The following is a 26,095-nucleotide window of genomic DNA, read 5'->3' on the forward strand; positions in this document are numbered from 1 at the left end:
GCAGTTCAAGAAGCAACATTTAGAACCGGACATACAACAACGGACTGGTTCCAGATTGGGAAAGGAGTACATTAAGGCTGTATATCATCACCCTGCTTATTTAACTTACATGCAGAGTACATCATGCGAAATGCAGGGCTGGATGAAGCACAAGCTGGAATCAAGATTTCCGGGAGAATTATCAATAACCTCAGATATGCAGATGACACCACCCTTATGGCAGAAAGCAAAGAACTAAAGAACCTCTTGATGAAAGTGAAAAAGGAGAGTGACAAAGTTGGCTTAAAATTCAACATTCAAAAAACGAAGATCATTGCATCCAGTCCCATCACTTCATAGCAAATAGGTGAGAAAACAATGGAAACAGTGACAGACTTTATATTCTTGGGCTCCAAAATCACTGCAGATGGTGACTGCAGCCATGAAATTAAACAACACTTACTCCTTGGAAGAAAAACTATGACAAACCTCAGTTCAGTTCAGTTTAGTCGCTCAGTCGTGTCCGACTCTTTGCAACCCCATGAATCGCAGCATGCCAGGCCTCCCTGTCCATCACCATCTCCTGGAGTTCACCCAAACCCACGACAAACCTAGACAGCATATTAAAAAGTAGAGACATAACCTTGCTGACAAAGATCTATATAGTCAAAGCTATGGTTTTTCCAATTGTCATTTTTGGATGTGAGAGTTGGACCATAAAGAAAGTTAAGTGCTGAAGAATTGACGCTTTTGAACTGTGGTATTGGAGAAGACTCTTGAGAATCCCTTGGACAGCAAGGAAATCAAACCAGTCGATCCTAAAGGAAATCAATCCTGAATATTCTTTGGAAGGACAACCTAGACAGCATATTAAAAAGCAGAGACATTACTTTGCCAACAAAGTCAAGGCTATGGTTTTTCCAATGGTCATGTATGGATGTGAGAGTTGGACTATAAAGAAAGCTGAGTGACAAAGAATTGATGCTTTTGAACTGTGGTGTTGGAGAAGGCTCTTGAGAGTCCTTGGACTGAAAGGAGATCCAACCAGTCCATCCTAAAGGAGATCAGTCCTGGGTGTTCATTGGAAGGACTGATGTTGAAGCTGAAACTCCAATACTTTGGCCACCTGATGCAAAGAGCTGACTCATTTGAAAAGACCCTGATGCTGGGAAAGATTGAGGGCAGGAGGAGAAGGGGACAACCGAGGATGAGATGGTTGGATGGCATCACCAACTTAATGGACATGGGTTTGGGTGGACTCCAGGAGTTGGTGATGGACAGGGAGGCCTGGTTTGCTGTGGTTCATGGGGTCACAAAGAGTTGGACACAACTGAGCGACTGAACTGATGCTGAAGCTCCAATATTTTGGCTGCCTGATTCGAAGAGCTAACTCATTAGAAAAGACCCTGATGCTGGGAAAGATTTCAGGCAGAAGGAGAAAGGGTGGAAGAGGATGAGACGATTAGATGGCGTCACTGATTCAATGGACATGAGTGTGAGCAAAGTCCAGGAGTTGGTGATAAACGGGAAAGCCTGGCGTGCTTCAGTCCATGGGGTCACAAAGAATCAGAGATGACTGAGCATCTGAACTGAACTGAAATTTGATTTCAGGATAGAGGTATCCCTCACTTTTCAAACGTTGACTTTACACTTCTTTACTTTGAGGAAAGATCTACATTATCACAGTCATCTTGATTCTAGGATCCAGGACACCAAAAGCCCTCAAGTCCCTCTTATAAAATGGAGTAGTTCTATTGGCCCTTTATAGACTAGTTGCATATTGTTAATTTCAATTAATTGCAGATGGAAATTCAAACTTCATTCTATATTGGTTGAACCTGAGAATGTGGAAAGGGAGTTATGGAGCTCCAATTTGACTTGTTTTCACTAACAAAAAGAAACCTGAAGAGAATTTTTGCTTTTATTTTAAAAAAGTAATTGCTTCTTTGCCCTATACCCATTTCAATTTAGACAAGTTTTCATAAGAACACTCTTCTTTCAGGTAGCAGGGGAAACCTGAAAATGGAAAGCAGTGACACAGTGCGGGGAAGGACATGAAGCAGGAGTATGTGGGGGAGGATGGAGGGAAGAGAGAATTAAGGAGATTATGTTCACAAGAGAATGACTCCAGGATATCTGCCCTCCTTGGAGTCACCCCAGAGTTTTGGTTTATCCTAAATTTCATGCACGGAACATCAAAGAAATGGATGACAGAGGAGAACAGGGAATTTGAGTCAATGTATGTCTGGAATGTATAGCAAAGCAATATGGCCTGCAGAGACACTTTTCCAACTGTGAGACCCTTTGCAACCTGTTATTCCAGAGTTTCCATCTTGACATCTGTGAGTCTCATCAGAACACAACTCTAGTGTGATCCACTATCCCTGAAAGCCCAGCTCAGGGATAGTTCAGGAGCGGTGGCTCTTTACCAAGTCCACAGCCAAAACTGCAGAGAGCAGGATGCCAGGTTCTTCTCTCCAAGTTTGCAGAGAAGCCTGTATTTCCAAGTCTGATCAAGCTTTTACCAGCTCCTCCCATGTGATAGGTTCAGTGCTGGGAGCTTTCACTGTTATATTGTTATATCCTCACAACAACAAAGTTTTTAAATATGTATTAGGGTTACAAAGGCTTCATACTAAAGGGTATTGGAGGAAACCTTGTAGATGGGCAACAAAGAAAAATTCTCTACCCAATCCCTACTCATCTCTAGATTCGTGGTAGTTCTTGGAGGGGCAGTTGTGTAAATGCCCAGCCATTATCTCATAGAGTTTTCTTTCATTTCTTCCTTTGTCTAACTCACTGTATGTCAAATTTTAGTGTGGACAAGGTTTACAGTGTTCACAGTACTTCATTAATAAAGGAATTGTAAAGGAATATCAACGGTGACTTGCCTGCTGCTACTGCTGCTGCTAAGTCGCTTCAGTTGTGTCCAACTCTGTGTGACCCCATAGACGGCAGCCCACCAGGCTCCCCTGTCCCTGGGATTCTCCAGGCAAGAACACTGGAGTGGGTTGCCATTTCCTTCTCCAATGCATGGAAGTGGAAAGTGAAAGGGAAGTTGCTCAGTCATGTCTGACTCTTAGTGACCCCATGGACTGCAGCCCACCAGGCTCCTCCATCCATGGGATTTTCTAGGCAAGAGTACTGGAGTGGGGTGCCATTGCCTTCTCTGGGTGACCTGCCTGTTCCTCTCCAAAATGATACCCTACTAACCATCTAGAATGCCTTCTTTGTGCCTCTCTTCCACCGAAGGCTGCTTTTCTCCAGGACTCCAGTTTAACACCCATTACCCAGAAAGTCTTCCCTGCCTACCCACGCCCATAGTTACCTTCTCTCTTTTGACTTCCGACAACTCGCGTTGCCTCTGAATTCCTTCACACATGTAGTCCTGCCCTGAAGTGCTTGGTGTCTTTCTGTGTGCACCTCCAGTCTCCCTCAAACTTAAGGAAGCTAATAATCAGAGCCTATGCCCTATGTAAGGAGAACAGAGACTTTTTTAAAAAAAATTATTCTTCACAAGCATTAGTTTAATGATTTCATAGTGTCCCATTGTATAAATGTATAGTAGTTTACAGAACTAGTCACATTTTGTTGTAAATTTAACCAATGTCCTTTTTTTTTCTTTTTTAACTTATCAAAGTAGGATGGCAAATTTACAGTAGACTTGGAAAATATAGAACAAAGTTACATATAGTTCCTCTATATATTACAATTATGTTTTCAAGTAGATAAATTAAGATTTTTGGAAAATAGAGTCTTAAAAGTGCCTATAAAAACTCCCACTTTTTTAGGCAAGCCATGTTTATACAAAGAGAAATTGATTTTTTCAGAGTGACTGTTGGCTTGAAAAATGTACATAAGGAGGTTCAGGACCATAATTAAAAACATGTGATGTTCTGGTCAGTGTTGCCCCCTGCTTAGGAAAAGCTGAATGCAATTTCACCCCACCAAGGGGACTAGAGTTTTCATAAAAAACATGTAGATGTTTCAGTCTCAGGAGGTCTATGGTGGTCACTTGTATAAAAAGAAAATTGTAACAACCATTTGTGGCAGTAGCTGTGGTTCTTGTTATTCCTCCATGCATAGGGAAGGAAGGACCTTGGTTTTTTGCCTCTCTTCTTACTGAAGAAGTTAAATTTGACATGTGGGACCATTTATGTTCCATCTGCTGTTCATTTACTTCCACCATTTGTCCTTCCTTAAAGCAGCATTTATGATGATGTGAAGGTCTGTAAAGGTATTTCAGGAATTTGTTTATCAGCAAGAGAGGTAGGTGGGAGACAGCATTATCAGTTCTGGAGCCAGTGAAGCAGGCCCAGGGAGCGTGAGGCCCCAGGGGGGCCGGCTCTGCCGGCATGGACAAAGATGGAGATGGGGGTGGGGTGGGGAGAGGGGAGAGACCCAGGTGGAGACACTGCCAGGAGTGTGAGCAATGCAATTACACTTTCACCGGTGGGGGCCAGGCCCCTTTCCTGTAACACAGAAGTGTTCAAAACACAAGACACACAAAAGAGAAGATTGCTTTTCATCAAGCTCCTTTGGCTTGGCTTCCTCTTTCAAACAAGACGGGGAAGAGCAAAGATTTAGCCTGTATTGTGGAAGGAGTGGGACGAGGAGCTATACCCTGCACAGCTCTTGTGGGAAGGGTAACAGCTGAGGGTAAAAGTTCTACTTGACCCTGATGACCCAACTATTTGCTATTTTTGTTCCCCCCAAACTCCCCATTCCTTTGTTCCTTTTTTTTTTAATTTTATTTTATTTTTAAACTTTACAATATTGTATTAGTTTTGCCAAATATCAAAATGAATCCGCCACAGGTATACATGTGTTCCCCATCCTGAACCCTCCTCCCTCCTCCCTCCCCATACCCTCCCTCTGGGTCGTCCCAGTGCACCAGTCCCAAGCATCCAGTATCCTGTGGAATTTAGAAAGATAGTAACAATAACCTTTGTTCCTTTTTGTTATCTATCATGATTGAACTCTGCAGTCACTACCATGCATGTTTGTGTCCAACTCTTTGTGACCCTATGGACAACAGCCCATCAGGCTCCTCTGTGTATATGATTCTCCAGGCAGGAACTCTGGAGTGGGTAGACAGCAAATATATCCATTTCTTCTTAAAGTTGCTCAGTCATGTCCGACTCTTTGCAACCCCATGGACTATACAGTCCATGGAATTCTCCTGGCCAGAATACTGGAGTGGGTAGCCTTTGTCTTCTCCAGGGGATCTTCCCAACCCAGGGATCAAACCCAGGTCTCCCGCATTGCAGGCAGATTCTTTACCAGCTGAGCCACAAGGGAAACCCAAGAATACTGGAGTGGGTAGCCTATCCCTTCTCCAGCGAATCTTCCCAACCCAGGAATCGAACCAGGGTCTCCTGCACTGCAAGCGGATTCTTTGGCAACCCACTCCAGTATTCTTGCCTGGAGAATCCCATGGACAGAGGAGCCTGGTAGGCTACAGTACTTGGAGTCGAGTTAGACATGACTGAGCGACTAACAGTCTTTACCAACTGAACCATCAGGGAAGCCCATTTTGTTAAAGGGAACACCAACATTTACTTTTCAGTTACCTGTAAAGGGTTGCTCAGCAATTATATGTCAGCTCTGTCTGGTGTGTTCCCACAGGATGTGACTCAGAGATATTAGCATACAATAATTCTTATTGATTACGATGTTATCACCAATCCCCAAATGTGTTACTTCTTCCTAGGGCAGAGTCAGAGGCAACCTGTAGGAAACTTCTACTGAGAGGCAATGGGAGAGGGTGTGAAGTGGGTGAGCTCTGGAGGTAGATACTTGTGTTTAATGCTGGGCTTACTAGTTGTTCAGTAAACTACTTGACATCTCTGTTCCTTAGCTCCTCCATCTGTGAAATGGAGATGGCAGAGGGTCTGCTTAATAGTAAAATGGGCAGACAGGATAAGGGGATGTACCAAAAGGATAATTAACCATGGCCCTGCTCTTCCAGTATCAAATGATGGTGAATGACAATGTCTTACCTTTTCCCTCTGCAGGCCCAGTGCTTGCAGACATCCTCTCTTTAATCCTCACCACCAGCCCCCATTACCTGCTCAAGTTCCCAGAAAATCAAGTTGGCCCAGAAAAGGAGGAGCATGTGTCTCTCCAGTTCTCACACTTGATTCAGAGTGTTCTAATGACATTACTATTTAACATTTTTGGACTCTTTTGTAATTTACCAAGTGCTTTTGTAACTTGTGCCACATTCAGCTGACAATTTGGTAGGATCTGGTAGCCTTCTACTAAGGCTGCTGCTTACCTGGTCTGCCCATTCTAGGCTTGGGAGTCTTGACTACAAATCTGGGATCCATCTGAAGCAGTATCTATCAGGGGCAAAAAGTGAAAAGGTACATTTACCTGGGAATCGATAAAGACCCTGGAAAGCTTGAGGAGAATAAAGCTATGGAATGCGAGAGAGCTGCATACAGCTTACCACACTCCAACTCCAAATAATACACAGCTTATTGTTTTAAGTTTCATGTCACTGCAGACCTGGCGAAACCCTCAGCAGCTTTGCTTAAGAGAAAATGCCTCTGCCCTGGTCTAATTCCAACTCTGTTCTTTCAGTGCCTGGGCCAGTGTTTCTCAACCTTGAATGTGCACTGAAACACCTGGGGATTGGGTTAAGGGCACTCTGATTCAGCAGGTCTGGGATGGAGCCTGAGATACTGCCTCTCCAGCAACCTCTAAGGAGATGCTGATTCTGCTGGTCCAGCAACATCGCTCTGAGCAGCAAAGGCAAGGGTCTGCACTGTTTGCTGATCTTTTTCTGTGTCCCATTCCTTCTCGTGTTGGTTACATGAAAAGTGAACAAATGACCGAGCATCTGTATGAGCGGTCACTTCCTCGTATCAGGACTTTTAAACTTTTGTTCTGTTAGCAGAATATTCTTTCTCTCTGTCTGCAATTGCAAGTATGAATCAGAATTCATACTTGAAGTTCAGGGAATTTTTAAAATCAGCCATTTCGATATTCCAGCACTTGTATGCTCGTACAGTAGGGAGCATTGCTGTCCTGTAGTCCACAGCCTTTAGGATGCTGCAGGGGTACATCCTGCAGCATTGGTTACATGAAAAGTGAACAAATGACCGAGCATCTGTATGAGTGGTCACTTCCTCGTATCAGGACTTTTAAACTTTTGTTCTGTTAGCAGAATATTCTTTCTCTCTGTCTGCAATTGCTCAGAATTCATACTTGAAGTTCAGGGAATTTTTAAAATCAGCCATTTCGATATTCCAGCACTTGTATGCTCACACAGTAGGGAGCATTGCTGTCCTGTAGTCCACAGCCTTTAGGATGCTGCAGGGGTAGTCCTTCCTGGCCTAGAAAAGGAGAAGCTCGTCTTCCAGACTTGGCATTACCTGTACAAGCTGCCTTCTTGTGGTATCAAAGGTCTGCATTGGGCAATAGCCACCTAGGGTTTTACTGCTTTACATGTTCATGCCCATTCTATATGGGTACACTGTCAAACTCATCTCCTATAATGCTTTCAGCAATCTAGTGATGCAGTAACATTGATCCCATTTTTAGATGACAGAAAAGACATAAAGAGATTTGCCTGTCACTAATAAAGAGGAGATTGGAGTCATAAACCTCAGTCTTTTTCCTGGAAGGCCATATTCAGTCTATTTCCCCACCATCCCTTCTGTGAAGCCCCTAAAGAACCTTGTTGTGAATGAAATAAACCATGGAGTCACTTTGTTTCAGCAAAGTTCTTCATTCTGGTTCCCATATAACTGGGCACCTTCTAATCTCTGCTCTTGCCCACCAAGGTAGTCTGAGGCAGAAGAGAGTACCAAGAATTTAGATTCAACATTGTCCTTTCCCTTAGTATTCAAGTATAGCTTTTCCAGAGGCTTTGCTCATTTCAGTCCCCAAACATATGACAGTGCTGTGGAGCTGAGAGATCATCTCTGTCATTCTTATGATGATTGATGACCCAAGAAATTGCTGAAGAGTAGAGAACATAACATCCTAAGAATTTAGGACTCCTATGTGGATTTGATCCATTATGTTCTCCCACTTCTCTAACAAGCTCAACTCTGCAAAATACATATCCTGGATATGGAATCATAAGCCAAGCTCATCAAACATTAACTAATATATTTTTCTTTGATTTAAGACACCAGGAAAAGAGGCTGCCAATTTCTCCATCACTGCCAGCTTTACAGTCTCATCTCCTAGCTTAGTGAGAGCAGTGAGCTGCCCATGGACCAATTCATTCCTAAGGGGGGAGTCTTGTTCACATAAGAGGGAGATAATTAGGCTTTCCCTGCCCCTCCTGGGTATCCCTAGAGCTGCTTTTAAAAACTTTAACTTGGCAACAGACACCAAAAACTGCTCAGACTGGAAATCATCTGAGCCTCTTGTAATGTGGTGTGTTGAGTTAAAGCCAAGTTAATATTTAGGGGATTATAGAACTCTGACAAAGATTTCTGTAAAATTACCTCTGGAGTTAAAAGTGACAAATGGAAAAGAAATAACAGTCCCCCTGCATGAGCCCAACTCCCTGCCCCCACCTCCAGTCCCCACAAATAAATGCACACAGAACCAGTGGCTCTGTTCTCCACCTATTCTCTCACATTCGTAATGCGTTTCTTTGCTCTAAGAGGAATGCAGAGTTTCTGTCTCTAAAAGATCTCTGTTTTTGAACAATTCTCTCCTATCTATTTATAATAAATATAAAAACCAAGAGGGGAAGTAAAGGACAGTGAATGTTTACTATAAACTCAAACTTCTATCTACCATTTTCCAACCTTTCAAACTGTTGGAACCAAATCTTGTCCTAATTCCCTGCTGGCAAAACTCTGTGACAAACCCAGGTGGATTGATGGCTAGAAATGGGACATCCTCTCTGGTCCATCTTGTGGCTTTGGCTACCTTGGAGACTCTTCATCACCACCCCATCTCATGACTCCTGTGTTATGTTATTGTTCTTCAGTCGCTAAGTCATGTGGACCCTTTGTGACCCCATGGACTGCAGCATGCCAGGCTTCCCTGTCCTTCACCATCTCCCAGAGCTTGCTCAAACTCATGTCCATTGAGTCAGTGGTGCCATCCAACCGCCTCATCCTCTGTCGCCCCCTTTTCCTCCTGCCTTCAATCTTTCCTACCATCAGGGTCTTTTCTAATGAGTCAACTCTTTGTATCAGGTGACCCAAGTATTGGAGCTTCAGCTTTAGCATCAGTTCTTCTAATGAATATTCAGGATTGATTTCCTTTAAGATTGCCTGGTTTGATCTCCTTGCTGGCCAAGGAATTCTCAAGAGTCTTCTCCAATACCACAGTTTGAAAGTATCAATTCTTCAGCACTCAGCTTTCTTTATGGTCCAACTCGCACATCCATACATGACTACTGGAAAAACCATAGCTTTGACTAGGTGAACCTTTGTCAGCAAAGTAATGTCTTTGCTTTTTAATATGCTGTCTACTTTTGTCATAGTTTTGCTTCCAAGGAGCAAGCATCTTTTAATTTCATGGCTGCAGTCATCATCTGCAGTGATTTTGCAGCCCAAGAAAATAAAATCTGCCACTGTTCCCATTGTTCCCCCATCTATTTGCCTTGAAGTGATGGGACAGAATGCCATGATCTTAGTTTTTTTAATGTTGAATTTTAGGCCAGTTTTTCCACTCTACTCTTTTACTTTCATCAAGAGGCTCTTTAGTTCCTCTTTGCTCTCTGCCATAAGGGTGGTATCATCTGCCCATCTGAGGTTATTGATATTTCTCCCAGAAATCATGATTCCAGCTTGTGATTCATCCAGCCCAGCATTTTGCATGATGTATTCTGCATAGAAGTTAAATAATCAGGGTGACAATATACAGCCTTGACGTACTCCTTTCCCAATTTTGAACCAGTCCATTGTTCCATGTCTGGTTCTAACTGTTGCTTCTTGACCTGCATATAGGTTTCTCAGGAGGCAGATAAGGTAGTCTGGTATTCACATCTCTTTAATCTCCAAATCTTAAAAACAAGGAAGATTGTGTATAAGAGAGAGTCCTTGTGGTGAGAAGCCTACTCATCAGCAACATTCATCAGCCTCATATCTAGAGAACACTTTTCTGGCCCAAATATTTTATTGTTGCTTCTTTACTTCTTTGGCCCTTTGCAAATCCCTTTTTTTCACTCCTACTCTTGCTCCTGGCTTCTCTCCATATCTGATATTTACCAAATGACATTGCCCCGTCCCCTACTCCTCATGGACCAGAGTCATGAGGAGAAGCAGCCAGGACTTCATAGACATCTGGTAGACCTCCAGAGGGTTTTTTGTGGCTGCAAGGAGCAGGCTGGCTGCAAAGATGTAGGTGGTTTCAGTTCATCTATTCTGCAAATACTTTAGGTACCTGTGAGTGAGTGTTAAGCACTGTCCCAGCCATAGGGGAACAAGGATGAGCATTATAGTTCCCAGCCCACAGGGCAGTAGAGATTTACCCAGGAATGGGGTCACCAGATGAAACAAATAGAAATACAGGATATCCAGTTAAATTTCAGGTAAAGTACAAATGATTTTTTAGTGTAAGTATAATCATTTTAATATAGGACAATACATTTTTTACTATGTCCCATTAGAGACATAACTCTACTAAGGAAAATTGTTGTTTATCTGAAATTCAAGTTTGGCTGAATGCTCTATATTTTACCTGGCAACCCTGCAACCAGAGGCACTTGACCTAACCTTGGGTCAGTGGATGTCTGAGGATAGCCCATAACTTCTTTCATGTCTGGAGGCTCCTCAGAGGGATGCTGTAAGGCAGCCTGAAGGTGCAAGAAGACATGCTGTCAGGTACAAGAGCTCTGACTCACACAATTCATGGTGCTTTACAGCCAACACGTGGTGATTGGAGACAGGGGCTAGGAAGGGGGCTGAGTGACTGTCCTTCTAAAATCTGATGCCATAGCATTCTCCAGGGGACATCAATGCCTCCCATGATATGGGATATTGATCTATCTGTGTCTAGGTCACTGGTATTTTCTTACTACATTAACACAATGCTTAGACAAGGAAAGATAAAACCATAATAATAATAACAGCAATTGATGGTAATAATAAAATTTAACATCTCCTGACTTCCTCTTTTGTGCTAGGAGCAGTGCTTCATACTGATTCCATCATTTCAGCTTCCCAACAATCCTATGAGTTAAGTATAGTTATTATCTCCATTTTATAGATGAGGAACTTGATATGAAGAGGACAAGAAATAAAAGATCTCCATAAGTAAGAAAATTTTATTTTAAAAAAATCAGAAACTGATCCAATAAATTATTGAGGGAGATTTACTATAATCATGAAATTTGAAAAAATTTTGGATGAAAATGTTAGTAACTACTGTTATAACCCAGAGCTTTATGTAGAAAGAAAAAACTAGTAAATCCCTGAGAAACTATACCTCTAAAAACTTATATGTTTCAAGATTTAAAAACTTGTTTAATGCTCAATATCTGATGTTTGTATATTGGGGTATACTTTGTGCCTTAAAATGTTTTAAGTTTTAATAATCCCAGCTATATAAATTTCTAAAAGAAAGTATAAAAGTGAAAGTGTCTTTCACTTTTTAACTGTGATTATGAACCAAGAACCAGAGAAATACTTTAGTTTGATGACTGTACAGGGACTAACTAACACAGAAAATAAATACTGCCCCCAAATTTCTCATTTTGAGAAGGTTCATTGGATCTGTTAAAATTAACCTTCATAGTCATCACAGTTTTAAAAATACCATCCAATAATAGCACCTTCTTGGTTTTATTTGTAATAGGAGTAAAAATTCAGTTTTTAGAACTTTCTGGCGGGAAGATGTCGGTTCCTCCCATCTACTTGTAGGCAGGCAGTATCTTGTATATGTCAGAAAGAGAAACATGGTCAAGGTGAGCATTTATTCCCATGAACTGGTTCTTAAAATCAACTAATGTATATTTCAGTCAAGCATGGGATTGAAAGTAAGTTTTTTATTATATATGCAAAACCATAGGAACCCTATAAAAGTTATATTAAAAATGATTTAATTTTCTGAGCAGTAGCTTACTACACAATAAGTGAAGTGAAGTGAAAGTTGCTCAGTCGTGTTGACTCTTTGTGACCCTGGCTAGAATACTGGAGTTGGTAGCCTTTCCCTTCTCCAGGGTATCTTCCCAACCCAGGGATCTAACCCAGCCCTCCCATATTGCGGGAGGATTCTTTACCAGCTGAGCCACAGGGAAACCCAAGAATACTGGAATGGGTAGCCAATCCCTTCTCCAGCAGATCTTCCCAACCTAGGAATCAAACCAGGCTCTCCTGCATTGCAGGAGGATTCTTTACCAACCGGCTATCAGGGAAGCACTATTACACAATAAACAGTGTCTTGTTAATGGATGATCTACTCCCCCTCCCAGTTTTCACCATCAGCATCTCTCACTAGGCTGAACTAACAGGGGGATTCCAACCTCTGAGGACCCAAAACTATGAACCCTTCCTCGAGGCCAAGCCCCTTCTCTGGGCCAAAAAGAAAAGTTGCTGGATCAAACCCTTTGCCCACTGCAGACATGGTTCTAGAATGAGTGGAATGTAACTGAAAAAAAAAAAAAACACCAGCCCCTCTGTGTTGGTTTTCCCTAGAAAAGCAGTGCCTTAAGAAAACCAAACCTGTATTTTCTCACCCTAACTTAAGAAATAATGCCAGGTTTACTTTGGAAAAATAGCCATACGTTTGAAAAACATCAGGATTTTTCTGTAAATTTGAGGCCCCTTTCTTCAACCTCTAGAAAAAATACTTATGAAAACCAAGTAAATACACACAGATACCCACAGAATTATTAAGCCATCTTGGTGAATGGATTTCTAGAGTTTATTAACCCTTGTGTTTATAAGGAAAGAATTAATCCTAACCCCATATTGTATGGTTGATAGTGCTTGTTAAATTGAAATTAAATTAGCTCTAGACTGGCTCAATATTATAAAGCAAGTAAGGGAAGATAGGGTTTCCCTGGGAGCTCAGTAAGTAAAGAGTCTGCTGCAGTGCAGGAGACCTGAGCTCAATCCCTGGGTTGGGAAGATCCCCTGGAGAAGGGAATGGAGACCCATTCAAGTATTCTTGCCTGAAAAATCCCATGGACAGAGTAGCCTGGCAGGCTACAGTCCGTGGGGTCGCAAGAGTTGGAGAACACTTGGTGGCTAAACCTAGCTACCTAAGGGGAGAAATGCATACTACTTTAATCATTCAGCATCTCGTTGAGCATCAGTGAGCTATTTCTGCAGCTTGTTTGTGGGGTCTTACTCTATCTGAGGCACTATGTTAACCCTTAGAGGGATAACAAAGATAGCCTATTCCTTAAAGGAGGTAATTTTAATGACCTACAGAGTGTTTTATAAATTCTACTGAAAAAGATATTTGGCACTGTTAATGTCATTTGTAGAAAAACCTCTTTCCTCCAACATAATAAAATTCAGATAGATTTTTCTTGCTTCATAGAATGGAAGAGTCCCATCGATTTACATAAAATTAACAAAACCATGAGTGTATACAGTCCACATGAAATGTTCTTATTCTAATAATTTTGATACAAACAGACCAGCATATATAAGTTTTCTAGAAAATTCCTGGCATGAATTTCATACGAAAGGCATGCTTTGGAGAGCTAGATAAGAATATGGTAGATGACCATAAAAGCTGCTTTTGGGGACTTCCTTGGCGGTTCAGTGGTTAAGATTCCTTGCTTCCACAGCAGGGGGCATGGGTTTGATCCCTGGTGGAGGAACTCAGATCCCACATGCTGCATGGTGCAACCAAAAATGCTTTTTAAAAACCCTGCTTCTCATCCTCTGAATCCTTCAAAAACTATTTCTAACATAAAGTTGCCAGAAACACCAGTGTTTCTAAACTTATGGTAGAATATGCTGTGGAAGCAATTTCAAAGACCTATGTCCATAATAGTTACTCAATTCATATCTATTAAGTGATAAATTAAAAAATGGAGCAGATAGAGTTTTCAATTTTGAGCAGTTAAATAGAGAGAAGCACTGTTCCAAAGTATATGTGACAAGCATCTAATGCAATGGTTTTCATTCTTTTAGGAGAAAACCCAGCACTGAAATTGAATTTCTTGAGAAGCTGGAAGAAACAAAGCTCACTGTAGATGAAAATGAAGACCATGAAGAGCTCCAAGTTAAAATACAAGCTTTTGAAGACAAAATAAATGCTGAGGACAACACCCCTGGCTCTCTCAGAAGATATAGTTTGGATCAAGTTTCTAAGGAAGAAAGAAAAGGCATTAGATTTAATAGGTATAAATTTTCTTGGCTGATTTTTAGGATATGTACTTCATGTTTGCTATTAGTTTTACTGTCACACTTTTATGAAGTAGTTTTTAAATATCTTTTACCTACAGCAAAATTCATCCACAGTGCTTTCATTATCCAAAGTAGTTTGCTATATTAAAAGGAGAGTGCAAATAAAAATCACAAGTTGTGTGGCTTATTTTAAAAAAAAAAAAACTCTTCTTAAATATAAATATGCTAACATCAAGAATGACTGGCAAAAGCTTTCCTTGATTTCTGATGAAAAAGCATTAGCAAAAGTAGAAAAAAAAAGAATATAAATATATAACTCCACCATTTCCCAGCCAGTTTGCTGTGAAACTGATTTTTACATCTTTGTTTTGGGAAGTAGCCTAGATCTACAAAGATTTGGCTTATTTTACAATGTGTATGTTTTATCAAATCTATTAATAGCACCAATTTTCAGTTTCACACTCTAGAGGAACTTTTGCCTCAGTGTTATTCTTTCTTTTCCTTGTCAGTGAACAGTAGCTCAGCTTCTTTACCTGCCTCACCTTCCCTTTGTTTGTATTGCAGGTCAAAGAGTTTGGCTTTGCACACTGTGCTAACAAACTCCTTGAGTGCAGAGGATGGGGAAGCTATAGAGAGCAAAGATACGCCAGCCAGCATCTCTCTTTCAGAAATAGAGCCACTTGGCCAAGGACATGAGATGTCACCCTTTAAGGTAGACACTGATGGATCACAGCTAGGAAATTCTTCAGTTTCACACCAAAGTATTATACATGTAGCATCTGAGAATTTGCCAGAAGCCGTTAAAAAGAACTATCAGGAAGAAACTCCAGAGACAACCACAAGTCCTGTAGAATACCATGATAAACTCTACTTGCACTTAAAGGAGAACTTCAGTAAAGTGAAAGCATATGCTGTAGAAATGGTAAAGAAGATTCCAGTCCCTGACCAGTGTACCATTGAAGGTAAGTGACCTGAACTCCCCAAACTTAAGAAATTTCAGGCATCACTATAAAAAAAAACAAATAAAACTCCAGTAGAATAAATTGCTGAATCTTTTGTAAAATAGATAATTTGAAAACACTCGTATTATTTTGATTGCTCTTTTCTCCCAATAAATTCAGTCATTTTTTTTATTCCATTTCAATCTACCTAAGTCCACCAACTCTGATTTTTTCAAACCTCAGAATAAATTGTTTCTGGTTTCCCATTACTAGTGTTTCAGAAAATTCTGGAAAGGGATCCATGGCCCCAAAACAGGCTCTGGGATAGGCATCCAACCAAAGGCATTTTCCATCCTCTTGCAAGAAATCTATGGGGCTCCAGGAGATTCTTCTTCTGTTTATTCAACAAGCACTTATAAAGCAGCTACTGTATGCCAGGTACTGTGCTAAAGGTTCAGTTATGAGTCAAATAAATGTACTCCGTCACCTCTTGGAGGTTAAACTGTAGACAGAAAAGATGGAAACCATGGTCAGGAGGTGATATAGGTCAGGAGCCAGTAAGAGTGTGAACTAGTCAGAAAAAATCAAAGTAAGAAAAGAACATCAGGGCCAGAACTTCCCTGAGGTGCACAATTTAAGGAGACACTAAAAAAGCTCAGTAAAATTTTAAGTGAAGTCAGAATTAGTAACGATGTCTTGCCAAGCCATATTGGAGCTGAAACAAAAGGAGTTTAGTAGTATTGATCATGTCTTTATTTGCACTTTTGATATTATTTATTCTTTTTGTGGGGCTTCCCCAGTAGCTCAGCTGGTAAAGAATCCTCCTGCAATGCAGGAGACCTGGGTTTGATCCCTGGATTGGGAAGATCCCCTAGGGGAAGGCATGGCAAGCCACTCCAGTATTCTTGCCTGGAGAATCTCCATGGACAAAGGTGTCTGGTGGGCTGCAGTCCATGGGGTCACAAAGAGTTGGACATGACCAAGCACAGCACAACATCCTTTTTGTATTTATTTTGATTTTTAAAAATATTATTTACCTTGACTGCTAAATTTTCTGATGCTCTGCTAAGTTCTGTGCCCTAGTCCTGGCCCCAGGAAAGAGGACAGGTTGGAAACACAAGAACTAAAATGGCAGCGTGCCCAAGGCAGGCTTACCCTTCTGGTAGTGGGTTGAGCAGGTGTGGGTGGCTGAAGGCACTTGGCAGCCAATTAGATCTTTCCTACAATCACTCTTATGCAGCATCCATGTTCTTCCCTTAAGATTTAGATGACAGTCCTTGCCCACCTGTAGGTCATGACATCTTTTCACAGGTTACAGCTCTCATAGAAAAAAGCCAGGCAGCACCTCATCTAGAAAGTAGCACAGCTGTGGGATAGTGAATTTAACTCATATTTACCCACCTACTGACTATCATCCCCTTTCATGTTTAGGGACTAGGAGGGTTTTTCAATTCTCTACTTCCTACTCCCATCTCCCACTCCAGATCAGATCAAAGAGTGGATTCTCATGCTAACAAAAGAAAAGGGGGATTCAAGCATTTGATAATGACAATTATTACTATTTAGCACATTTGTATAGAATCTTGACATTTTCTTTTTTTAATTGAAGTATAGTAGATTTACAGTGTTGTATTAGTTTCAGATGTACAGCAAACCGATTCAGTTATATATACATATGTATATTCTTTTTCAGATTCTTCTCCCTTATCAATTATTACAAAATACTGAGTTTATCTCCCTTTGCTGTATAGTAGGTCCTGTTGGTTATCTATTTTATATATAGTAGTGTACATATGTTAACCCCAAACTCCTAATTTATCCCTTCCCACCTTTCCCCTTGGGTAACCATAAGTTTGTTATCTATTGTTTGTGGATCTACTTTTGTCTTGTATATAAGTTCATTTTGTATCATTTTTTCCTAGATTTCACATATAAGCAATATCATATGATATTTGTCTTTCTCTGTCCAGCTTACTTCACTTAGTGTGGTGATCTCTAGGGAATCTGACATAGTCAAAAGCGTTTACATTAATTTATTGATTAGCTTTCTTAAACTTCTTTTATAAAATGGTGACAATAAAAGTGACATTGCTCATATTCAATGTAAGTTTTGGATAATTAAGTATACCAGGACTTGAAAGTAGCTGAAATCAGTAAGATTGAATTAACACAAACTCTTTAAATGGCATGTTTGGCTAATAAGTTAACACAAATGTTGGAGAATTTAATATAAGAAAGGTTAAGTGAATTTTCGAGTTTGACAGAGGATGTCAGTAGCAAAAATATTAGATACATTTTCATCTACTAGAATAGTTGGGGTTTTTTTTTAAGTTTAATTTAAATCATCTAAGATGTGCTATACAGTGAGGTTTAATCTTGTGAAAATGTGAAAGAAAACTGGCAGAGTTACTTTAAGTATCTAGTTGTCAAAAATGTATTTCTCATGGCCTTGAATTATTTTGGGAGTTTTAGAGTTAACGAGGTGACTTTGGGTTTTCTCCTAAAATATTGAAAGAATCCATCATTTTATTAAAATTTTTTTTCTTTTCATATTTTCTACCAGAAATGACCAGGAACTGAGAATGTACTTTTTAAGTTGGCATTTTGGATTCATTCATGCTTTTGTAATTTCCTAGAAGTTGTTGATAAATTCTCTGCACTGGGAAGTGTGTGAGGGATTGAAGATTTATATGACTCACCGTAAACACATCCACCAAGAAAGGACTCGTGCTAACTACAGGGGACACACTGTTATTATTTCAGAGATTGTGTAAACCACTCAGCAAAACGCCAGCAGTCATCTGGCCAACACAGTTTTGCTTATGTCATGAGATTGCTCAGCTCAACAATACTGTGTTTCTTTTCTTAAAAATTTACTGAAGAAAGATTTAGGCTTAGAATCTGTGTTCTGTTTTATGTGTCATTGGTATAGAAGAGGCATATTTGGTCTTTCTTTATAAATTATGCAAAGTAATCAAGAAACAAAGAGGAAAACCATAAACACCACTTCCACAACATTAAAAGTTAAAAAGACAAATAAGCCAGCAGGAAATAAGAACAAGAACAACAACAAAGTATCAGGATTAATTTTAGACTGATTGTACAAAGTCCGTGCTAAAAGGACATGACAAAACAATCTCTTCAAAAAGTTCTTTTGGTATTGGTTTGACTCATATGAAAGCAAAAAACAAGAAACTGTTCAGCTTCCTTATTTTGACCAAAAAAACATCACTTTCATATGGTTCAGCCTAATACTTCAGTAATAAAACATACTGAAAGAATAGGAGCCTCACTAGTCGCGGTACAGCAGAATTCAATATGTGGTGAATCAAGTCACAAATAGAATTTTTATCCTCAGTCAGCCGTCTTATTACTGCATGATATTGATCACAGTGGGACATACTGAAAGAATAGGAGCCTCACTAGTCGCTGTACAGCAGAATTCAATATGTGGTGAATCAAGTCACAAATAGAATTTTTATCCTCAGTCAGCCATCTTATTACTGCATGATATTGATCACAGTGGGGACAGGCAATGGTGCAAATAGGTCAGCACAAATCTATCGTCGTGTCTAGAAACCCCTAGGTCTTATTTAAGAATTTGGGTCAGCAGTTCATTTTGAGTATGCAAGAGCCTGTTATTCCTAAGTCAGTTATTCTCTCCTGGGCACCACTGGCCTCTGGCATAGGGGCAGATTTGCCAACCACTGAAAGTGGTGTATTCATATGAGAGTGCTAGTCTAATATCTGCCCAATTTACAAGGAATTTAGTTCAAGGATGTATTTTAAAGATCTGAATCACTGGTATTCATTTACGTGAACAAAAATGATTTAGAGTTTAAAAACAAAGCACATGATATGGAAATAAATCCTTGAAAGTCTGGCCCATCACTGGAGTTCTATAAAGGAAGATATAAAATCTTACAAGAACCCATCAATGCTGCTTTGGTTCACTTTGAAGTATTTCCTGATTGAGTGAAAATACATCCCATCTGTAGAGCACGTCAGCACAGCTGACTTGCAGAAAGCTAATTTTAAAGCTGGTAATGTAGTCCTTTCTTGAAAGACCCACATGAGTTGATTTTTCCTGATGAACAGATATGAGACTATACAAAAATTTTTAAAAAGTTCATTGTAAATATCAAGAAGCAGATGCTATTTTCATAATTAATTACAAGTAAGACTTCCTTACTGAAATTTTGTATGCAGTCAAGTTCAACCTCATATTGGGATGACTGAGGAGGCAAAGCCCACACCAGTCCTTACCTCTTTCTCCCCAGTTGGTCCAATAAGGAGGATAATGGTAACACTGATCCACTTCATAGTTCTGGAGATGCCTTTCTTTTTTAGAGCAAATTGGTTCAATCCTAGGATTAGAATCGTTTACCCACGGACAAAGTTGTAATATTTGTAGGAAGAGAAAAATCCTAAAGTTTTTCCATACAATTTAAGAGGGAAAAACAACAAATAGGAAGATGTTACAAATTCCCTGGAGCCTCATTTCATTGAAGTGGTCCACTGAACCCTTGTTTGGAGGGCACATGTTAGGGGAAAAAAAATTTCTAGAGAATTTTTCTTGGTGCTTTGGAATTTATCTTGGATTACCTACTCACCAGTTGCCATTTCTCCGGAGTGAGTTTTCATCAAAAGAAGACAGGTAGGGACCTCCCTTGTGATCCAGTGGCTAAGACTCCACACTCCCAATGCAGGGAGCCCGGGTTCAATCCCTGGTCAGGGAACTAGCTCCCACATGCTGCAACTAAGAGCTCGCATGCCATAACCAAAGAGCCTGCAAACTGTACGAAAACCTGGTGCAGCCAAATAAAAGAACAAAAAGAGAAGACAGGTAAAATGGTGGCTGAGTTCTCCCTTTCACTTTCTCCTGCCACACATATCTTGGTTTCTACATCTACACTGGCCCATGAGAAACATCCAGATAATACGGCTAAAGGAAGATCTACAAGTCCTTTTGAAAAGATCCCTTCTGAACCTCTCCTTTGAGTTAATATCAAATCACTGCCCTTGTTCGTCCCAAGCCAAGAACAACTGCAAGACTTAGACAATTACGATGTCACTGGTAAGGATATTCCACACTTAAATCTACAACCTAACTTGTCCTAGAGTTCCACTAGAGGACATCAGATAACTTTCTTATTATTTATATTTTCAAAAGCTCCTTCTTGGTACAAAAAATAAAAAGTTTGATTTTCTTTACACATTCAAATAAATGACTAAATAAAATTCCCTAACTGTGCTGTTGGACAAAGAGGTGTGCTGCTTAATTGCACCTTATTTTACCTGCTATTATCTGTGGATGAAGAGGTTTATTCATCCAACTAGAAAATGGTGCAAAGTGAAATTGGTATGCACATTGGATAAATTATCTGCCTGTAAATTAAATGAGTCAAAACTAAACCCTTGAAATTGTCAGTTCCTCTAATATAGTGTCTACCTTGTGTATGTGTCTAGCAGATTTAAAGGGATCTCGCTAATAAATAAACAGAAGCAAAAGTAAATATGTAAATTGAGCAAAAAATGCATAGGGAAGTATCTTTCAGTATATCTTGTCCTTAAAGTAGCCATGTTAAAAGAAGAAAGAGAGGGGGAAAAAAGGAGGAGATAGCTAGGAGCAGAAGTAGTCTGCTGTGAAATATTTCGTATTCCTAAATATATTCTTCTAAATGTGTTATTTATAAAATAGAAGGCTATGTGGCATTATACCTTTATGTCTGTAATGGGGATTTTAATCTTTTTTAAGGGAAGTTCATACTCAGGGGTTACTATCAGTCTTTTAATATTGCTGTCTGGGGACGGTCCCTATTCCCAAGCACACAGTGGTGGACGAGACGGTCCTGAGCCACCGACGGTCCCCAGCAGAAAAGTACATTTCGATCCAATTTGCCACAAACCAAATTTCAGAAAAGTGAATGTTATTTTTTTTATTTACTTTCATTATTAAACTGGCAGTATATGCCCTGTAGGGAAACAAAATGGTCCCTTGATATCATCAAATCTCATTTAAAAACTGAGCAAATCTATATTTCTAAGCTCTGCTGGTGATGAAGAGCTAGTAGCCAGGAAACTGGAAAGAGATTATAGGGCTGAGTAAAGGGTTCTGATCTGACAGAGGAAAGGGGAGGGGCCAAGGAGAGGGTTTCCTCTTGTTTGCTCCGCATGAACTGCCAAACTTCAGATAATGGAGGATTTTTAAATGTTTTTCCAAAAAACATAGGCAATCACACAGTTGGCAGTCAGGAATTCAGGTGTTTGACAATTTGGCAGCCATTTATTTCTATTATAGTCCATCTCCATAGAGGTGCACGTTTATAAGGAGCAGATGAGTCTGTCTAAAGCAGACAGAGCTTCATGTCATGGATTAGCAGGCCCACTCAGGGTCAGGCAGAAAGAGCTAATTAAAGGACACCAAGTCCCTGGGTTTCCTCTGTCAACATGTATGCCCTGTCCATATTAGAGACCAGAAAGAAATTATAAAAGGCTAATTTTTTCTTTTCATAATAAAATATTCAGTGGACTTTTAAAAAATAAATTATTTTATGGAAAACAATCATTTTTCAGATGAAATATGCACCCCAATTATCCAACAGTCATTAAAATATTATGCCATCATTAAAATAGGCCACAAATTCAGAAGATGTCATTGCAGGAGCTCTGATTCTGCTTCTCATATCAAACCCCCTAATTTCCAAGTAGCCTTTCAGACTGGCTTTTTTCACTTAGGTATATGAATTTAAGCTTCCTTATGCCTTTTAAAAAAATTAATAAGTTCATGGCTGCTATGAGTCTTCACTGCTGGGCAGGGGATTTTTCTAACTATGGCAAGCAGGGGCTACGTTCTGGTTGCGGTATATGGGCTTCTCATTGTGGTGACTTCTCTTGTTGCAGTGCAGGCTTCCGGAGTTGTGGTGCACAGGCTGTTGCCCCGAAGCATGTTGAATCTTCCTAGACTAAGGATCAAGCCCATGTGCCCTGTGTTGGCAGGCAGATTCTCAACCACTGGACCACCAGGAAAAGTTCCCTTTATGCCTTTTTGTGGCTTGATAGCTCATTTCTTTTTAGCAGTAAATAATATTCCATTGTCTGGATGTATCTACCTTTGCGGTATCATGCAGAATTGTTGTACTGCCCTAAAAATCTTCTATGCTCTGCACATTAATCCTGACTATTCTTTCTTCATTCATTCATTAATTCTACAAATATTTCTGGGTGCCTACCACAAGCCAGCATCATTCTAAGAACTGGGAACACATCAGTGAACAAAACAGGCAAATACCCTTGCCTTCACAGAGACTGTCCTAGTGGGAAAAGACATACAATAAATAATAGAAATGATAAATAAATGAAGTATGTAGAGTGTTGAGAAGTGTTAAGTGCTATAGTAAAAGTAGAAACAGAGCTTGCAAAGCACAGGACAAAGAAAAGGATTTGCATTATATGTATATTATATATACATACAAAGTGAGCTAGTTCTAGAAAGATACCCATCATCTCTCACCACTGGTTTTCTCTGAAGAACCAGATTGGCTATGGGAGTGTAGGAAAATAGGAGAAAGTGGGAGGAACTTGCACATTTTAAAGTATAATTTCTGCAAGGTTTAAACTTTTTTAACAGTTTTAGAAGAACTATTTTGTAACTCCTTTCAGTAACAGAGAGGCTGAGAACTTGGCCCCAGGTGAGAAGTCCAGACTCCTCAGAATCCTGTCTAACCAGAGTCTGTGGAATTGAACTGAGATCCCAGCTCTGACATTGGGCAGCTCCAATTCCTGCAACAGATTGCTTGATCTCCTGTGACACCAGTTCCTCACACATAACCCAAGAGTATATCACAAGGTCATGAGTTTTCAGCCTGTGCTCCCAAAAGACCATCAGGGGCCCCTTCAGAGGGCCCCAGACACTCCATCCTTCTTTATTTTCCTGCTGTATGAACCGAGCAGCTCTCAGGTAGCTGGTGTTACATATTGGTCTTCCTGAGATGTGTTTAAACCAAGAATTCCACAACCTAAAGAAATTTGAAAAGCACTCAGCTTCATCATTTTTAAGATCTTGTTATAAGATGCCTTATTCTCTAAATTAATTCTAAATGTCTTATGTCAGAGCTGGCAAAATGTAAAATGTTCATTATTTGGCAACTTCTTTTCATTGATATATAGTTTATTGACAGTGTTGTGTTAGTTTCAGGTATACAGCAAAGTGATTTTGTTATATAGTTCTGAAAAGGATATATTATTTTCCATATAGGTTATTCTTTTCCATATAGCTCCTAGTGCTATACAGTCAGATAAGATCAGATCAGTCGCTCAGTCGTGTCCGACTCTTCGCCACCCCATGAATCGCAGCACGCCAGGCCTCCCGGTCCATCACCAACTCCCGGAGTTCACTCAGACTCACGTCCATTGAGTCAGTGATGCCATCCAGCCATCTCATCCTCTAGGTCCTTGTTATTTATCTATTTTATATCCAGTAGTATATATCTGTTAATCTAAAACTCCTAATTTATCCTTCTCCCCCACTTTCCCCTTGGTAACCATAAGTTTGTTTTCTGTCTCTGAGTCTATTTCTGTTTTGTAAATAAGTCATTTGTATAATTTTTTAGAGTCTACATATAAGTGATATCATATGATATTTGTATTTTGGCCACATTTTTAATCAGCCTCAACTTTATTGATGATTTTATATTTCTAAAGTAAGGTTTAAAATGTTAATTTTCTGCACTTGTCCAAGATAACTTTATCCATCAATTTATAATAGTTTATTGGGAGAAAATAGGCCAGATTGTTCAATAATTTTTTTACCTTTTTTAAAATTGAAGTATAGTTGATTGTTCAATACTTTTGACAGTTGCCTCACTATCTGCTGAGATTTATCAATATCTATCAAATAGTAAATGACCAATCATGATCAATAAATTAATGTACTATATCTATCCTAGCTGATCTATTTCTATTTAAATTTTTTGGCTTACCTTACTTAAAGGAAACTCATCTCATTTCAAATTATTGTTATAAAGGAGCCTACAAAAATATATAATAAAAAAGACATAATTTGCTTGATATGAGGAGAACAAAACAAACATATAAAAATAAAATAAATCTGGTAGTTGAGTTATTTTCCAGAATTGTATCCCTGCAAATTTTCAGTTTTTAAATGTGGTTTGCAAATTTAATTTTGAGCATTCTAGTGATCATAATAAGGAGGAAAATAAGATTAGTTTAAGAAAACCTAAAGTGTCCATAAATAAATATGATAATTGCTTGGGGGCAAGGGAGAAGACAACTGTTTATTTGGTTGATAAGGCTGTATTCAGTGAATCTAGTTCATCAAAAATGTATTTACATTATGCAGCAAGCGTATAACCCCTAAACATAACAATAGAGTAGTGGGTCTCCACTGGAGGGGCAATCTTATGGCCAAACTGGGGACTCTTAGTAATGTCTGGGGACGTTTTCGGTTGTCTGGGGGAGAGGCAGGTGCTACTGTCATCTGGTGGGTAGAGGCCAGGGATGCTGCTAAACATCTTAGAGTGAATGGACTGTGCCCTCACCCGACCCCCTTCTACTAAAACAAAGAATTATCCAACCCAAAATATCAGGAGTGACTCAGAAACGGCAACAGAGCTTTGCTTCTCAAAGTGTAGTCCATGGACCAGCAACATTGACCTCACCTGGGGACTTGTTATGTACTCAGATTCTCAGGCCTCTCTTAGACCTACTGTATCAAGCATCTACAATTTAACAAGATCCCCCATGTGATTCATATGCACCTACTACTGCAACAATGAGAAATTCCAATGTGTCCTATTAGTAGAGAAAATAATTTTCTTCCTTACTGTGATTCACTGACTCTTCATTTAATTGTTGTTGTTGTTGTTGTTTAGTTGGTAAGTCATGTCTGACTTTTTGCAACCCCATGGACTATAGCCTGCCAGGCTCCTCTGTCCATGGGATTTCCCAGGCAAGGCTACTGGAGTGGGTTACCATTTCTTTCTCCAGGGGATCTTCCTATCCCAGAGATCAAACCCAAGTGCCGTGGTTGGCAGGCAGATTCTTTACCATTGAGCCACCTGGGAAGCCCCTTTCATTTAATGTTTACCTCTTAATTGAGAAGATTAGTTTTCTTCTCAAGGACATGGGGCTCAGTTATTTGGACTGTTCATGGCACTGAATTTGTGGTTGCAGTTGTTCCTTAATTCTTCTCACAGGATATGAGTTTTCAAAAGGAAGGACTGGCTTGGAAGCCAGAAAGTTCTACTCCTTGGTATATGTGAATTTGTACTGTGACCTTCTGACTTTTTAGGAACATGGCATGTAGTTCCTCATGGAGGGTAGTTTCAATAACCTCAGAATACCATGGATATCAAATATATCTTCAGTGATGCTTAGTCAGGTTGTGAAAATGAGTTAGAAACATTTGGATTACATTTCCTTTAAAATATGCATAGAGTTAAAATTAAGCAAAAATATGCTGGAGGCAATGCATGTTTTCCTAATCCCAACACCTTGAAAAATGGGTTGAGGCAAGTATTTATATGTGAATACACGTATCATTGGTATTTACAGGTTAATCCGATTGTACTTCATTTTACTAAGAATTGATGTCATTGTGCTTTGGACCATCTTTTCTCTACTAAATCTACATCAGATTTTCTAGGTTCTTCTAAAAATAACCTTGAAAATATTTAAATAAAAGTTATCTTTTCCAGTAAATGTAGACAGTTATGACTATTCCTATATCCCCTATCATATCCTTCTACTGAATTTTTATTTTATAGTCTTACTAGTTCGTAAATACAATTATAACCTGGGGTTTTATGTTTGTTTGATTTTTTAACAAAACCTTTGAATTCTTAAAAATAATGTAATCTATATTAA

The 26,095-nt window shown here is 39.6% G+C and overlaps 1 protein-coding gene across 4 annotated transcripts in view; it reads left to right on the top strand.

Annotated features, from left to right (window-relative positions):
• Window positions 1-26,095, top strand: part of VEPH1 (ventricular zone expressed PH domain containing 1) — a 277,465-nt gene that overhangs the window by 158,203 nt on the left and 93,167 nt on the right. For all 4 annotated transcript variants that reach the window (XM_027542753.1, XM_027542745.1, XM_027542737.1 and 1 more), the window contains 2 exons: window positions 14,052-14,261; window positions 14,832-15,229. In XM_027542753.1, the coding sequence (XP_027398554.1) occupies window positions 14,052-14,261; window positions 14,832-15,229 (608 nt within the window). The remainder of the gene's footprint in view (window positions 1-14,051; window positions 14,262-14,831; window positions 15,230-26,095) is intronic.

Source organism: Bos indicus x Bos taurus, chromosome 1, assembly GCF_003369695.1.
Source record: "Bos indicus x Bos taurus breed Angus x Brahman F1 hybrid chromosome 1, Bos_hybrid_MaternalHap_v2.0, whole genome shotgun sequence".
In the NCBI taxonomy this organism is placed as follows: domain Eukaryota; kingdom Metazoa; phylum Chordata; class Mammalia; order Artiodactyla; family Bovidae; genus Bos; species Bos indicus x Bos taurus.